The 15,111-nt window shown below is 38.1% G+C and overlaps 1 protein-coding gene across 1 annotated transcript; it reads left to right on the top strand.

Annotated features, from left to right (window-relative positions):
- The first annotated feature begins 1,343 nt into the window (after window positions 1-1,343).
- On the top strand, window positions 1,344-14,388 carry NMU (neuromedin U). Its single transcript, XM_009642445.1, has 8 exons — window positions 1,344-1,394; window positions 5,168-5,215; window positions 5,315-5,374; window positions 5,921-5,950; window positions 6,057-6,107; window positions 8,165-8,239; window positions 13,225-13,278; window positions 14,353-14,388. Exons 1-8 carry the CDS (start codon window positions 1,344-1,346, stop codon window positions 14,386-14,388), a joined length of 405 nt encoding a protein of 134 aa, XP_009640740.1.
- The last annotated feature ends 723 nt before the right edge of the window (window positions 14,389-15,111 follow it).

Below are 15,111 nucleotides of genomic sequence, written 5' to 3' on the forward strand. Positions count from 1 at the left end.
GGGCCCCTCTAATTCTTTCTTGGGGGAAAAAAAACCATCCAGAATAATTGGTCACCTTAATTCTAAGCCAGGACCAACATGTGGTTTTGAAATCCACCCCTTAATGCCTGGAACTAACTACTGTTGCAATTATTGTTATTAGGGGTACAAATGAAGATGATGGGCATTCATACCCTGCTCACCTGGCCATTCTAGCTAAGTCTACCTTCACCTCTTTTTTGTTTAATTTGGTTCAATTCTTTGAAAAAAAAGCTGACCACAGGTAATTACAGACTGTTTGGGAGGTTATAAAATCTGTATTAATCCCAGGGCTTTAAGAACAGGGTATAAACTGGTCAGGCATGGCTCATGGGCAGCAGCTTTGGGCAGGGGGATAAATTAGATGATGTTGTAGGGCTTCCTGCAGTGCTAGGACCGTACAGGTAAAGCACCACCCCTTCCAGCACCAGTCTCCCTCCCAGGTGAGTTACAACACATCCCCACATTGATATGCTTGCGTGGTCTCTAGTGTGCTCACAATTCAGTGATGCTCATTTCTATTATTTACAGAGACTCTGGTAACACGGTGATGATGATGATGATGATGCCAGATAAAATAACAGTGTGGAAAGGTGGATATTCAGGGTGCTGGGTCAGGAGGGACCCAGAGACAGTGAATTCCAGGTTTGCAGTCTGGGTGGGCAGAGATGGAGAAAGGAGCTGCCCCCAAGCCAAGCACAGCATCACTGCAGCATTATGCAGTTAATAACACATCCAGTCTTCTAAGGGACTGAGCTTTTCCACATCACACATGCCAGACAGAGGAAACAAAGCAAGCTATACATGTTCTGACTATCACCTCAAAATGCCACCTATGTGCCACAGGTATCATTCATATGCAAGTGTGCATCATGTAGCATATGTTTAATTTAATACAACAAAGCTAGAGGTAGGATCCAGATTCTCAACTGGCTATGCGTGCGCTGGAGGTGAGCTGAGTTCTCAGAAAGCTTGAAGTTGTAGGTGCTGGAATGTGTTTTCCTAAGCAGGTCTTAGCATTTGAGAGCTGCCTGCTACTTGTCGCTGAGAACAGACTAATGCTGGCCTGACCCCTGGTGAAAGCCGAGTAACTTCCACACTATTTATTGCCAAGAGCTGCGAGTGTCCGTATCTGCTGTGAACTTGTGAAGAAGCCTCCTGCTGTGTTGCTGACATATAGCAGGCAGAAACTACTGGACAATGGCATGTTCTAGGCATCATATCGTGTTCAGAGGTTTTATTTAAATCACTGACACAGGTTACTTATAAAAATTACGTTTGCTGTACAGCATCGCTAAGCATGGCTTGTGCTTCCAGGTGCACCGATGCCAACCCAAGCCCTCAAGGCAGATCAGGATTTGCAGCTGTGGAAAGAGGTAAGCATCACCTGCACACTGCTGTATGGTACACTCCATTTCTTCCGTGCTCATCCTTCCTACAGTCACACCCCACTCTCCAGTATTTCTCTTGCACGGAGTTCAGGCGCTTCTTCTTCCAGACCCGCTTCTCCTGTACATCTCTTATCCTGACATCAGTGAAGAGGTGAAACATCTTATTTTCCAGATTTTCTGAACAGTTCTCCAGGAGGATGTTGAGGCGGGGCGTTGAGATGTCATTCGGGCAAAAGACTGTCCTGGCTCGATGGAGAGCTACGTTTGGTAACAGTTGTCAATGAGCAGGCAGTCACTGTCCCTGGAAGAAACACAGTGTCTCATCTGGTACCCTTATAGTCTGTATACGATACGCAGTGGTTGTTTCAGTTCATCTAACCTGACCTCTTGCTTCTTCTGGTCTGCACACAGGGCTGGGACACTGTATTTAATCCTATCCTAGCCCCTCAATTTACTAGGCAAAGGATAATATACTGTGTCAGTTAGTCCCCTACCATCTTGGTACCGATTGCTATCATAACTTCCCCTCTCATCTTTGAAATGAACGTTTGTTTTGGCTTTAGGACGTGACACATGTGTTAACACGGGCTCTTCCCTGCCCTTTTGGAACGGATTGAGCGGCAGGGCGTAACATGCAGGGAGGGTTTAGCCTGCAACTTGTGTGCCCTGGTGTTGCTGTTACCTTCAAGCATTGTGTTGACGTTCAATTTTGTAGCTTTGGATAACATTAGAAAGCAAGTGAGTCACCAGGGGTGTGGATGCAGAGGGTAAATTTCTTCCTATTGAGGCCATTGCAGAAGACACTTCCCTTACTGTCAGCTTCATTTTGGAAGCATTGACTCAAACACAAACTTATTTCTAGGCTGGCACTTGAACAAGCCCTGATGATATTTATCTCCTGGGAAAAAGTGGTCTCTTGGGAAGTAAGGCCCTGATAGCTTTAAGGCGTTCATGAAAATAAATTATTTACATTCTGGGTTGAAAAATGCTATTTTATACATTTCTGAATTTATTGCTAAGACACAGGGTTTGTCCCTACGGCAACTGGTGGCAAAGTACCTGCTGATTTCAGCGAACAAAAAAGTGTGCATAAGACACTAAATTCTACGAGCAAAATGACATAACATGAGCAATATAAAACTTACTAGTGTAGCAAGAATAATGCAGGACTGCAGCGGGTCTAAGGAAAGAGAACTGGATGCATAGCTATGTACCCTAAATCAACCTGATTACAGAACCATACCAGCTCACCAGCGTTTCTTGGGGTGAAAAGAATCAGTTCTTCCCTGTTTGTTACTTTGTTGGTGGATCATTCAGGAGAAGCCCTGCCTCTAAATTAGCCTAGTGTTTTCCAGGAATGACTCTGACTTTATAAATATGGGACCTTTGTAACTGTGTTCCTTTACTTGTCTCTCACATCCTTTTGTTTATGTTATTTAAGCAACCCCAAACAAGTCACAAGCTCACAGCCTCAGGCCACATTTCTGGGATAGGAGAGAAGATTACTGAGAAGATGCTTCAAGGATGATAGAAACGATTTAATTTTTATTTTTATGTTTTAAAAAGGAATTAACAGAAACTGTGGCTTTTCCTCAGCCCTTGCTTTGTCCATGCAGGTTTTAGCTGAGAGATACCTTGCCTTGCATTGCACTGAACACAGAGCAGTCTCTGGCTTGTCCTGCTACTGAATTAATTATGGTAGTTCTTTAATAGTCACCTCCAACTACAAAACAAGCAAATAAACCAATAAAAAACTGACAACAACAAAAATCCCTCAACAAGAAGAAACAGCAGATTTTTAATGTGGGCTACCAAAATGACTTCAGCTTAGTTTGTCTTCTTTACTGCTGATTTCTCATTCTGTTTTCTTCCTCTGAAAGTAGTGAAGCTGAACTAATACACCCAGAGACAATCGAAGGCAAGGTGAAGGGGAAAGCGAATGGGGAGGATGCGTTACCAACAAAAACTATTTGAAAAGGGAATTCTGTGAGCTATTAGCTTTCCCACTGTCTCTGCTAATGTTTTCTCGTAGATTGTACCTAGAGAAATGAATCATCTCTTGTCTCAAAGTACTCAGATATGCTTTATTTGTTCATTGCTTTTTTCATTTCATGTTTTTATTGCTAAAGAGTTCTGTTTAGGGCTTTTTACCTATAATAAAATTGTAAGACCCATTGTATTGCCTACTCTTTATTTAAAAAAACCCATTTTTTTATGTACACTGTGAACTAGATGATTGGCAAAGCTTTATGGCACCTAGATAAACAGTATTAAGTATTCAATGGAAGAAATGGTGCATACTGCAACAGGTTGCTATTGATACAATTTTAAAGTTATATAATGAAAAGTTAAGTCTCTTTTTTTTCATTATTATTAAACTGCACAGCTTCAGTTGGAGTACCAGAGATTTTTTTCTTTTCCTTACAGAATACTTTGAGCTTTCAGCACTGGTAATATTATTTCCATTAATTCAAAAGTCCTTTATTCCATTTCTTCTCCCTCCCCATTTAATAACTGCTAAAAATTACTCAGTAGTATGGGATTCTTTCATCTTGGAAAAGAGACAGCAGAAAGAGGATGTGATTAATTGTCTACACAAGGTCATGAACAGAAGGGAGATGATGGATAGGAATCACTCATTCATTACTTCTTCCAAGACAAGATCGTGACAGCACTGGATGAAGCTAGCTTTGAACAGGATGATCCAGGCAAACACAAGAGGTATTTCACGCAGTCTTTAGGAAGCTCTTACCACAGGACATTGTGGATGCCAAAAGTTTACAATGGCTCAGAGAGAGATCAGTTGAATTCACAGCACAGAAATCCACTGTGGCTGGAGAGCATGGGTTTTACTAGACCACTGGTCTCTTCTTAGGCTCTTCGCTGGGTGCCAATGTAAGGCCATTTTTGGAGATAAGGTGCAGAGCTAGACAGACATTCATTTTGATCCAGATGAAATGGCTGGTGGGGGTTGGGGCTTCTTGGTTTAGTTTGTGGATTTTCTTGCTTTGGTTTGGTTTGTGTCTATGTGTGTAACATTCCATTCTGGGCTGACATGTCTTAAGTTCAACAGCAAAGACTTCTTCCACAGTGCTCTTTCTTTTTGTTCAGATCCCTTTAATTATATTGCAGATATCTCTTACTAGCAGTGTGATTTGGGAACCACCTCCTTTAAACAAAATCTTGTAAGGCTCCTCATCTGCCAAAGAAATCAGTGCAAACCTTGGATATTAGCTGCTTCACAAATTGATGGGCATGCGTAAGATGTGCTGGCACATACTGTAATCACTCGAGATGTGTGTCACACACCCACAGAGATGCTGGAATCCCAAAAAGAGCGGTGTTTGAAGACTGCTCTTTCAATCACTTGCCTTAGTTTTGCCATATTCTTTGCAGTTTTGTGTAATCCAAAGACATCACAGAAGAGATAGTTCATAGTCCATATACTCCAGACGCTTAAAATTGTGATTTAAAACGTGACTTGGTCTGAGCAGGCTACAAATAGGAGGGAAGTGAGTGGAGTAAGAGAATAAAGGACCCAGATACGTATGTGTTTGTTGTGATCGAACAGGTATAAAGTTAACAGCTTTTTTCCCCCCTTGAATACAAACTATTTCATGAATGTACCTATAGGAATTCTTTATGGTGGGCAAGCTTGCCATAACTTTGGCTGCACCAAACTGTTTTTGAATATATATGTATTTCACTTGTTTTTATTAATCTGACTTCTTAAAAAAGGACTGTGTGAACTTTTACAGATAGATGATGCATGTTCTGCCTACCTGTCCACAGATTCTCTGCCTCAGGTGAGTCAGACAGAGGTTACTTTATTATTTTTATGCTGTTTGTTATATGCAGTAGGATTGGAAGTGCCATACCTGAGTTCATGTTTTTCTTTGCATTAGACGTCCAGTGCGCTGGAAGAACTTTGTTTTCTGGTCATGGGATTTCTCCAGAAACCACAGGTAACACATGTGAAAGACTACTTAGCATTTCTGAAGCCTGTTTGCTCAGCATGCCAGTGTCTACAATGAATTCGGAGGACCCAGTATCTGAAGTGTCACTCAGTGCTGGAAGTAATACTATAGTTTCTTACTCTGAAATGCTATGTGTCCTAACCCAACACCTATTAAAGACAACAGGGAGACTCCAGCGTTTGGAAAATAATTTCCAGGTTGGATACAAGGTTTCAGGTCTTTTTATTGCTCTGGATTAGAAAAGTGATGAGCTCTTAACGGAGAAAGAAATTTACTTGTGAGAGTCTAGGGATATACAACCTGTCTAAGCCCATCTACTCTTGTAGTGGTGAGTAATCAATGCTCTCTATAGAGCTTGAAAAGAGTAGTTACATGGATAAGCAAAGACATGTAATACATCTGTCAAGGAAGGATGATATTCCCATCCAGTACTGAAAAGTTTATAATGTAATCAAAATTGCCCATTGCTCTTTTTTTTTTTTTTTTTTTTTTTTTAACAAATAAAAGCTTCTCTACCAATTATTATTCCTACAGGGTTTAGATGAAAAAGACAACACCAAAAGGGTAAGATTTCCATGTATGTTTTATGATTACACTAAAATTGTCAAGAAAATCGTAACCCCCTTGCCCTGTTTTGTAGTAAAACCCCACTTTTAATTTTTTTGAACAGTTCTTATTTCATTATTCTAAGACTCATGACTCAGGCAACTCAGACCTCATGGTAAGTGGCGTAGCACCTCCTTGTGAGTACATGTGTGCTTGTACGTAAAAACAAGGTAATATTCCTTTTGCAATTGTCTCTCCAACTGTATAGCATGCTCAGAAACACCAGTTTCATGTTTAAGATATAAAATGTGTTTAATAACATGGGAGAGGATCATCAGTACTGTCCAAGTGTGCAAAAAAATGCCCGAACACTCATAGAATCCCACCTGCCTCTTAATCTTGGGGTTACAACATTTAAGAACAAGATCAAATGCTTGTTTCTGGTACTGGAGCGTAACATATGCAGTGAAACAATGTGGATTTATAGAAGCTGTGGACATGCCCATAAATATCAAGAACTCTTAATGATTTTTTTATTAATTATTAATTAAATTGTATGTATTTATTTGTGCATGTCATAAATACGTATCAGGCAAAATGGTATTTAAGTCTCACTCAGAATTTGGGTTATATTTAAAATGAAAAATACAATTTTAAGTATAGCCTAGTATTGTTGCTAGAAAAATACTCTTGTAAGCCAACAACATAAGCCAAACTATGTGTGATCTGTTCTTGTTTATAAAGTGCAAACATAATCTGTTATTTCTGCGCATCTATGTGTTTTTTTTCTGAGCACAGTAGGATTTTGAGAAAGTTAAGCATATTCATTTTTTTTCTTGTTTCTTAACAATCATTCTTATATGTTAATGTCCATTTTTGCCTTGTTCTTTACATTTCTTGACAAATATGTGGCAAGTTTCCTAGAAAGTGTTAGTGATGATATTGGGGTCAGTGTTTTCATCATAGGGCTGCTCTGGAGGTTTTAATAGTAATCAGGCATTGGGAAATGAGCTATTTCTGCCACTGCTCCTGCTTAAGCAATTACTGCATCCCCCTTTGCCACCATCCTGAATACTTTTGCCCCGGCCTGCCCCCTGAGATTACTGCTTTCTCCCCTCTTCTGATTTAGCTGTTCAGATGACTATTTCCTAGCCGAGTTCTCAGAGATACTAACTTAGGTGAGATCCATCATTCTCTGGCTTTATTAACGTCTCTCTGCTGACTGCAAGACAGAGCCCAGCTGGGATGCCCTTTAACTCCTCCGCTACACGTCAGACCTCTGCTTCTTTAGTTATTACGATACCACATTGCCTACCTTAGGCAGACAGCGCAAAGTTGGCTCCAAGTAGGCAAGTTCATTTTACCTATTAAGTACATTAATACTTCGGTAACTCTAGTTATTCCATATATTGTAATTCCTTTCGTTGTATTACTTTTCTAAGAAGCACTGTATCAAAAAGCCATTCTTTTTAAAATTATGTTTGCATGACTTGAAGGTTTAAATTGATTGATTGGAACATAGGTTTTTCTACTTCATTTCTCATGGTGGACCTTTCTCCACCCACCCACATGGTTGCATTTTGCCAGGGCGGCACTTATGCTGCCTGCAATGCCACTGTGCTTAACCAGGCTGTCTGCAAGCACAGAGCCTTGCTGAACACAAGGAATTTCATGACTGGAGCTTGTCTTTTAGGTAGAGTGACCAGTGCCATGGTTACAAATTTGACTTGAGAATGGATCCCTCCTGCACACTGTTTTCTAGCAAAAACTACCCCTGTTTTCTTGTTGCGATTTACGTTATTTTGAAGTAAAATGAACATTTCAGTACATTAGAGATTGAAGTTGCTGACTTCCATAGTAGGTAATTGTCAGTAGGGGTACTGTATGGAAATCTTCTCTGTACCACTCACAGAGGCTGATTAAAGTCTTAATAATTGCAATTGCCTGGGCAAGAAGTCTGTAAACAGTTTTGAACTTTCAACGAGTAAAGGTGAGGATGCATAGCTTTTCCCTCCATCACTCTCTGAGTCACATTCATAGTGTAAATATCAATGTTGGTACCTGTTTGTTGTCAAGTCAGAATGTTAAAAAAATAAGTTTCTCAATTAACACCTTCAGCCTTTTTTCAGTGCATGTTTGGTCCATAAGCCAATACTGCGGGAAGAGACTTTTTTTGCATCATAAGGTCCAAGTTTCATTGTTGCTCATGTGTCTGTGTTCGTGTCCTCTCAGTCGTCTGTCCTGCATCCTTTGCTGCAACTTGTCCCTCAGCTTAATGAGAGAAGACTGAAGAGATACAAAGCAGACGTATGTAATCTTAAACTCTGCATGCTTGCGTTCTCACACTTTGTGATTCATTAGCTCTTCTGAAAGTGACCTTGTAGACCTTTCTGCTCATGACATTTTTGTCTTCAAGATTTAGTATCACACTAGTGTATTTTCATTAGAAATGTGATGTTTTTATACTCTTAAATTAATGAAAAGTAATCCTGCTGATGTTTAAAACCAAAAGACACTGAAGTAATACATGCCTAACACAGAACAGTGGTAGAACACAAAGCCTTTGTATCAAAATGGATCTGTTAGTTCTTCTATAAAAAAACTTCAAGTTTTGTCTGTACTGTTACATTTCAGTTGAGTTACATTTTCTAGGGGGGTGTCTTTTATTCCCCCATTTGGAATTCAAACCTTATCTACTCCTTAAACGTATATTAATTATGACTTCTAGCACTAAGAATTTCCAAGTAATTTGTAGGCAATTTACCATTTAATTTAAGGTGCAGACAAGAAAGTTCTCTGTGGAATTAATTTTCCATAGAAAAATAGTATGTTTTGGAACAAAAGTTTCACATAGAAAGAAATAGCTCAATTTTTTTCCAAAATATCATAACGTTTGGGGATATTTGCTGCAAATGCAATTTCAAATTTCAAAAATCAAAAAGCAGGTAGACAGAAATGTCCATCCCCTTAATGAAACAATGGAGAGAAGAGAAAAAGGCAGTCTGATATATGAGTCTTCCTCTGTAAGAATACCAAAGATTCCTGTATAATAAAGTATAACAAAATCTAAGACCCAGATTCTTCCTGTTTTACACTGACTTCAGCTTGGTTATTCCTTAGGCTCATTGATATGATTCCTGATATCAACTGATACACAAGTTAAATTAGGTGTATGAGTGTGATACTTAAACCTCAGATAGTAGCATCCCCATAAGTAGGACTTTTCCTTTTTTAATCCAGATAAAGGCTGTGTTGTTAACTCCCAAATTTTCAATGAACTCTTAATCCTGTGATTATGTATGTCAGCTTTCATCTAGTCACGGTTGTGGTTGGTAAGACTATCTACCCCTCTCTTTGGATCCCTGCATAAGCCCAACTGTATGCCCTGGATCACATTTTTCTTAGAACCTGGCCACATGTAAGAACTGAAAGAGTTGGTACATCTTCTCATGGACTAAAATTGTTATGAAAATTTTAACCCACTACACATCTGAAAGGAAAATGGTGGGTAAAATCTACCTCCTGTGACAATGTTGATGTGACCTGTATTTACGCTATTGCACCTCTATACTGGCAAAGAATATTCTTGGAATTGCTCTTTGTGCTTTTAAATGAATATACATGGCAACAAGGCAAAGAATGGGAAGGAAACCATAAATGCAAGAACACAAAATTGCTGTAAGTGAAAACAAACTGCTTTTTAAATCCAATAAAGTCCTTTTGCTAGAATACTTTAATATCTTGAATTTACTTCCACTGAGGTTTATGGCATAATTATTGGAAATAGAATACATTCATTAACAGACAATAACCTAAAATTTGTAGCATATTTGGCATATTCCAACATATTTCATCCTCTTCATGGCAGTTTTATTTTTAGTGGGCTCAAAAAAGAAACCATAAGGCTATTTTTCCACATCATAATAATATCAAACTCTGCAGAGTATATCAATCAGATCACATATCTCTACATATATATTTAGAGAGTCACTATACTTATAACAACTCACAAATTAAATCTCATAACTTGTTTCTGCTTAAGAGCCATCAAGCCGTCATGTGACAATGTAAAGCCTTATTTTTTTACATCAAAGAAACATCAAAGTCCATACTCTACAAATCCTTAGCAAAAAATTAAAAAAGTATACTGCCTATCTGATATAAAGTGTAAACATACACTGATATAAAAAGACCTTTTTTTAGGATAGTGTTTGGAAATATTTCTTTCAAAGGAAATTAAAAAAACAGACAAAAAAAAAATGCTGTAATGTTTGGGAATGAAGCCAGAGCAGGCTGATACAACTTTGTGGCAAAAGGAAAACATTTTATCAAGCTTCTTTTTGTAAGGCACCTTATTTTCATCAGGTTTTTGAAGTAGAAATGAATGAATGGTGATGAGCAACACGTGTTTACTTAGTCATCTTTTCAAGTGGCTAATTTTTAAAAGATCTTTTTCCTATTATTTGTATTATTGTACTCTTAACTAGTGGTACATGGAAACAGCAACAGTTTGAATTCCAACCTTTCCGCACTGTGACAGGCAGTAGTCTTTAATTTGCAGTCGTGATGTTATACAATATGAAGTAATGGCATGGCCAACACTTCCAGAACACAGCCATTTTAAAATATTCTTATAAATCTAAGAAAACAATGGAAACAGCTCTACATTGACTTGTATTTTATAGGAAGTGACCTTTTTTGTTTTCCTCTTCTCAATTTGTTTGCTCCTGTACAGTGCATAGAGCCCAGAGGTTTACAAAGTGCTAGCATCTTCTGGAATCAATTTCCTTTGCAGACTTTTTTGGTTTTGGTATTTTTGCGTGCACTTTATTTATTTTAATGTCATAATAAACCTTTGAAATTCAACCACATTACTTTTACCATATTTCTCTATATGGCAGATTTCAGTGTATTTTAGTATCAGAGTTTAAAATCCTCTCTAAATGTTATTGCTGAGGGTCATATCAGTTTATAAGAAAATTAAGAGATACTGAAGTAATCTGCCGTCAATAAATATAAGTAGTGCAATTATTCCCTGGATGTGAGAAAGCTATAAATCCATCTTTCCAAGAGACTCTACCAGTTGGGCTGATGGGGAAATGGTGTAGGTAAACTTTAAAGCCAGTAGAGGACCAGAGCAACCCTGCCTAAGGTGTGCAGAGGAACTCCAGTCCCCCATGGAACAGGAAGCCCCCGTATTCCTGTGGGCTGCTCGCCTTTGGTTGGGCTATCTGACTCTGGTGTCACAGAATGTGCTCCAGGAAGGGTTAGCTCGCTGCTAATTTTTTTTTTTTTTAATTAATACTGGAAGGAAAAACAGAACCTGCTGTACGTAAACACACCCACACCTCTCTCTGACCAGGCAAGGAGTTGAAAAGGTGGGTGGGTGAAGGAGGAAACATGTTTTATTAAATTTATTCTTTCTTCCCAGTTTGGACTGACAGCAGATTTTGTCATTAATTTGATTCCTCTTGAGCTCCATCCTGGCTGATACAGTATGATCTAAGAAGAAGCAAGAGCTCTTTGTTGGCAAGTCAATCTAAGAGATTGAACAAGATAACTTTTCCAGGGCAGGCATAAACTTTAAATAAACATACTTCTTCAGGAATACATAGATACATGCAGGTTTGTGAATACACATGCATGTACACTACAGCACGCATTTGTTATTTTTTAACATCCCCAAACCCTTGGAAGTTTAGAAGGCAAGGGTTACAATGAAGACCCATTTATTTTATCTTTGGTTGTTTTCTAATACCAAACTTCTGACATGAGATCAGACAAGGAAACTATGTAGTCTTCTTCAGGAGGTGTCTGGTTGTAAGTAGAGAATGACATATTAACACGTTAGGAGGCCTTAACATAAACCGCAATTCCATATTAGTAACTGTAGTCTTGATTCCTTTTATGTTCTAGGTCAATTTCCTTAACTTGCAACAGCTGCCTGTTTAATTTCTGTTTTTATTTTCGTTCACATATTGAATAGAAAAAGTAGAAAAATAATGAAATATAAATATCATAAAACACTCCCATGGCAATGTACAACACTCCATTAACAGATCAATTTTTAGCCTTTTTAAATATAAAAAAACTATAGAATTGAATGGAATACAGATCTGAGATGGGTGTTTCAAACTAGGTAATTCTAGAATGAGGTGGATAATATAAATAAAAATCAACCAGATGTTCTATGTACAGCAAAGAAGCGGGGTAGAACAGTATACCTGATGAACTGAAGTCAAAATTAAAAGCAAGATTGGAAACTGTTGTGTAATTTAAACCCTACTCCCTTTGAAAGCTTTCCTGGATTGAAGCTACTCCTGAGTTTGGCAATGGCGGGAGCCATCCTGTTTTGCACAATTCATGCAGCGTTAGAATAGGGCATGAAGTGATGGCTTTCTATGACAGCTCAGGTTATGATCATTACCCAAGAGAACACATGGCCCCAGTTTTTGATTGAGAAATACCATAACTGCTAGATAGATTCCATCTGAATTTTATGTTCTGGTAAGCACAAGATTTGAACTATTTTGTTTCCCAATTGGTCTGTCTCCCCACCTGCGGGACAGACACCTCACATATACCTAGTATTCACACAAGCAATGAAAATACTGTGATTAAGCTTATGTGTTCTCTAATCATGAAGGCCTCATTAAAGCCACTGGATACTTCATGCTTTGTACTTGTTACATTTAAATGGAATTTCTATTTTCTTCATCGTTCATTCCTCCCACTCCCTTGCTGTATGGATCAGTAGAGAGTTGTTTCTCAATGTGTGCAAAGTGGACGGGATAGAATGTCATCAGCACTGGTCTTTGGGAGTTAATCGGAGAAGGGTGATCATGAGACACCCCTGGGAACCGTCTGGGACCTCATTCCTGGGAGGAGTATTTCTGACATTTAAGTTTTGCATTGTTGTCCTTCTGCAAGGTGCAAAGACCAACTCCATATTGTCCGTAGAGGCTCTGCTACCATGAAGACACTTTGGTTGTGTCTGGGTAATGAAACCTGGAAAGTCAAAGGCAAAGGCTGCTCATCATTACTAATATCATTCTAAAGCAGTCTGAACTGAGCCAAAACTTGAGGTGGAATTTGGCCCTGATTCATGTGCTTTCTGCTATTTCTACATGACAACATGAATTCTTGTTACTGACATGGAGAAATATACATCAAGCGTTCCCCAAGGCATGTATAGTAGTACTGAAGGAGCACTTTTAATAAGTACCTAAGCAACCTCTCTATACAGATTCGTTTACAAGAGTAGATATGATTTAAAATACTTTTTTTTTCAGGAAGAACTTCAAGGACCTGGAGGGATTCAAAGTAGAGGCTACTTTTTCTACAGGGTATGGTTTGTTCAACTTTTTTTCTTTTCATTTCATGATGAGTGTTACAACCCAAAAAGTAGAGAAACCAGTGAATTACAGTAAGAATTATTGTGACTGAGGAAACTTTTTTTTCAGTAAGGGCATCCCCAGAGCTGCTCCTGACATTTTCTTTGATTAAAATAAAGACACAGTAGGAAGGCTTTGTAAACATCTTAATGTTTGTATATACATGATACCATGCTGTGTCTTGTGTTCTGACCAGTAAGATTAGAAACTAGAAACATAAATTCTCATGGGAGTGAAACTAGTCTGTTCATCTTTGATGCCATAGGGCCTTTTAACTCCATTTTTGCAAAATTGAGCAAGTTGAAGATGGCAAGTCAAACTTAATAATAATTCCCTTGATTTTGGTTAATTTTTTTTTCTATTTAAATAAGTGGCTAATGAAGAGAAGGCAAGTTTGTGTAGTTATATTGCTTATGTATCAGGATTGGATCTTCAGAGTTCTTACAACAGGCCAAAGTTATGGGTAATATTAACATCAATGCATTCATGATGCCAGAGTGAAAAGCAAATTCTTATTAAGCTCAGCAAGATATTTTTTATCATCTTTAATAGACATTGTATCACATTCCTTTGTAGTGCAAAGTATTTCTGAAATGAAACGGGAGGAACTCTTTGCCTGTGTTAAAGAACATAGACTAAAATAAAATCTTTGAGTAACATATATTTCTTTAGTAATTACAACAAACACTTAGAATGCAATAACAACAACAATCTGGAAGCACATCTTAAGAAAATGAAAAAAGAATGAGTGATAATGGCCTCTTAGAGTGACTTCTTGTGGCTTTCTCCCCCTTATAAAATCATATGAGATGGGCATAATTCATTCTTCAATCTGTATACAGGAATTGTTGTTGTATAATTCTCCTCCAGAGGTGGATATACATTAAAACAGTAACTGGTCTCAGGTTTATCTTTAATGATGATCACATTGACAGAAATGAGAATTTTCCCAGTTTCTGTTGGGTGGGGGTTTTTTACTGAAACCAGTCGGTTTTATAAAGCGCTTATTGGATATTTGTCTTTCAGCCACGCAATGGAAGGAGATCAGTGGATTTTCGCTAAGGAGGTATTTATTTAATACTTTTAATCACAATCTATATTTAAATTAGTTTATTTTTATACAAATAAGGCACAATTTGTGTTGAGGAGTAGTCTCAGAAAGCCTTCAACTGTTTTGTCAACTTAGATTTCTGCAGACGAGCTTCTCCCAGCTGTGATAAATATGCGTATCTTCAGGTGAATAGAAGCTGTAGCTATTCAGTTCCTAAACTGAGAACTCAGAGCTGTTTCAGGCAGCAAGAAATGGAAAATATCCCAGATCTGTAAACAGTTTGGAAAGTTTACAACAATGCTGAATGTCTGTCAGGAAGAACTGATTCAACTGCCTGTCAAATACCTCCTGACGCTCTGGGGGTAATCCCCTTGTTCTTACTCAGAAAAAAACCTCACACTGAAACTAAGTACAGACTTCAGGATTTAATTTCAAATTATTCAATTCTTTGGAGAGATATAAAAAAGATTCCCTATGCAGTGACGCTCTGGGGGTAATCCCCTTGTTCTTAACACAGAAAAAAAACCTCACACTGAAACGAAGTACAGACTTCAGGATTTAATTTCAAATCATTCAGTTCTTTGGAGAGATATAAAAAAGATTCCCTATGCCAATATTATAATGCTCTGTTTTCTATTGCATCTTACGTCTCTATCATATTTTAAGTATTTAGTGTTATATCATACCAATAGTTAAAGCTTTTTCTTATTTTTCAGGATTTTAGATTCCTGACC

The sequence above is a fragment of the Egretta garzetta genome, unplaced genomic scaffold, assembly GCF_000687185.1.
Source record: "Egretta garzetta isolate BGI_Z169 unplaced genomic scaffold, ASM68718v1 scaffold46, whole genome shotgun sequence".
NCBI lineage: Eukaryota > Metazoa > Chordata > Aves > Pelecaniformes > Ardeidae > Egretta > Egretta garzetta.

What these genes read in the sequence shown, in the direction of transcription:
- NMU (XM_009642445.1), top strand. Translation starts at nt 1,344, where the DNA reads ATGCCAACCCAAGCCCTCAAGGCAGATCAGGATTTGCAGCTGTGGAAA. An exon ending in CCACAGATTCTCTGCCTCAG is followed by an intron (nt 5,216 to 5,314) that starts GTGAGTCAGACA and finishes TCTTTGCATTAG; the next exon opens with ACGTCCAGTGCGCTGGAAGA. An exon ending in GAGGCTACTTTTTCTACAGG is followed by an intron (nt 13,279 to 14,352) that starts GTATGGTTTGTT and finishes TTTGTCTTTCAG; the next exon opens with CCACGCAATGGAAGGAGATC.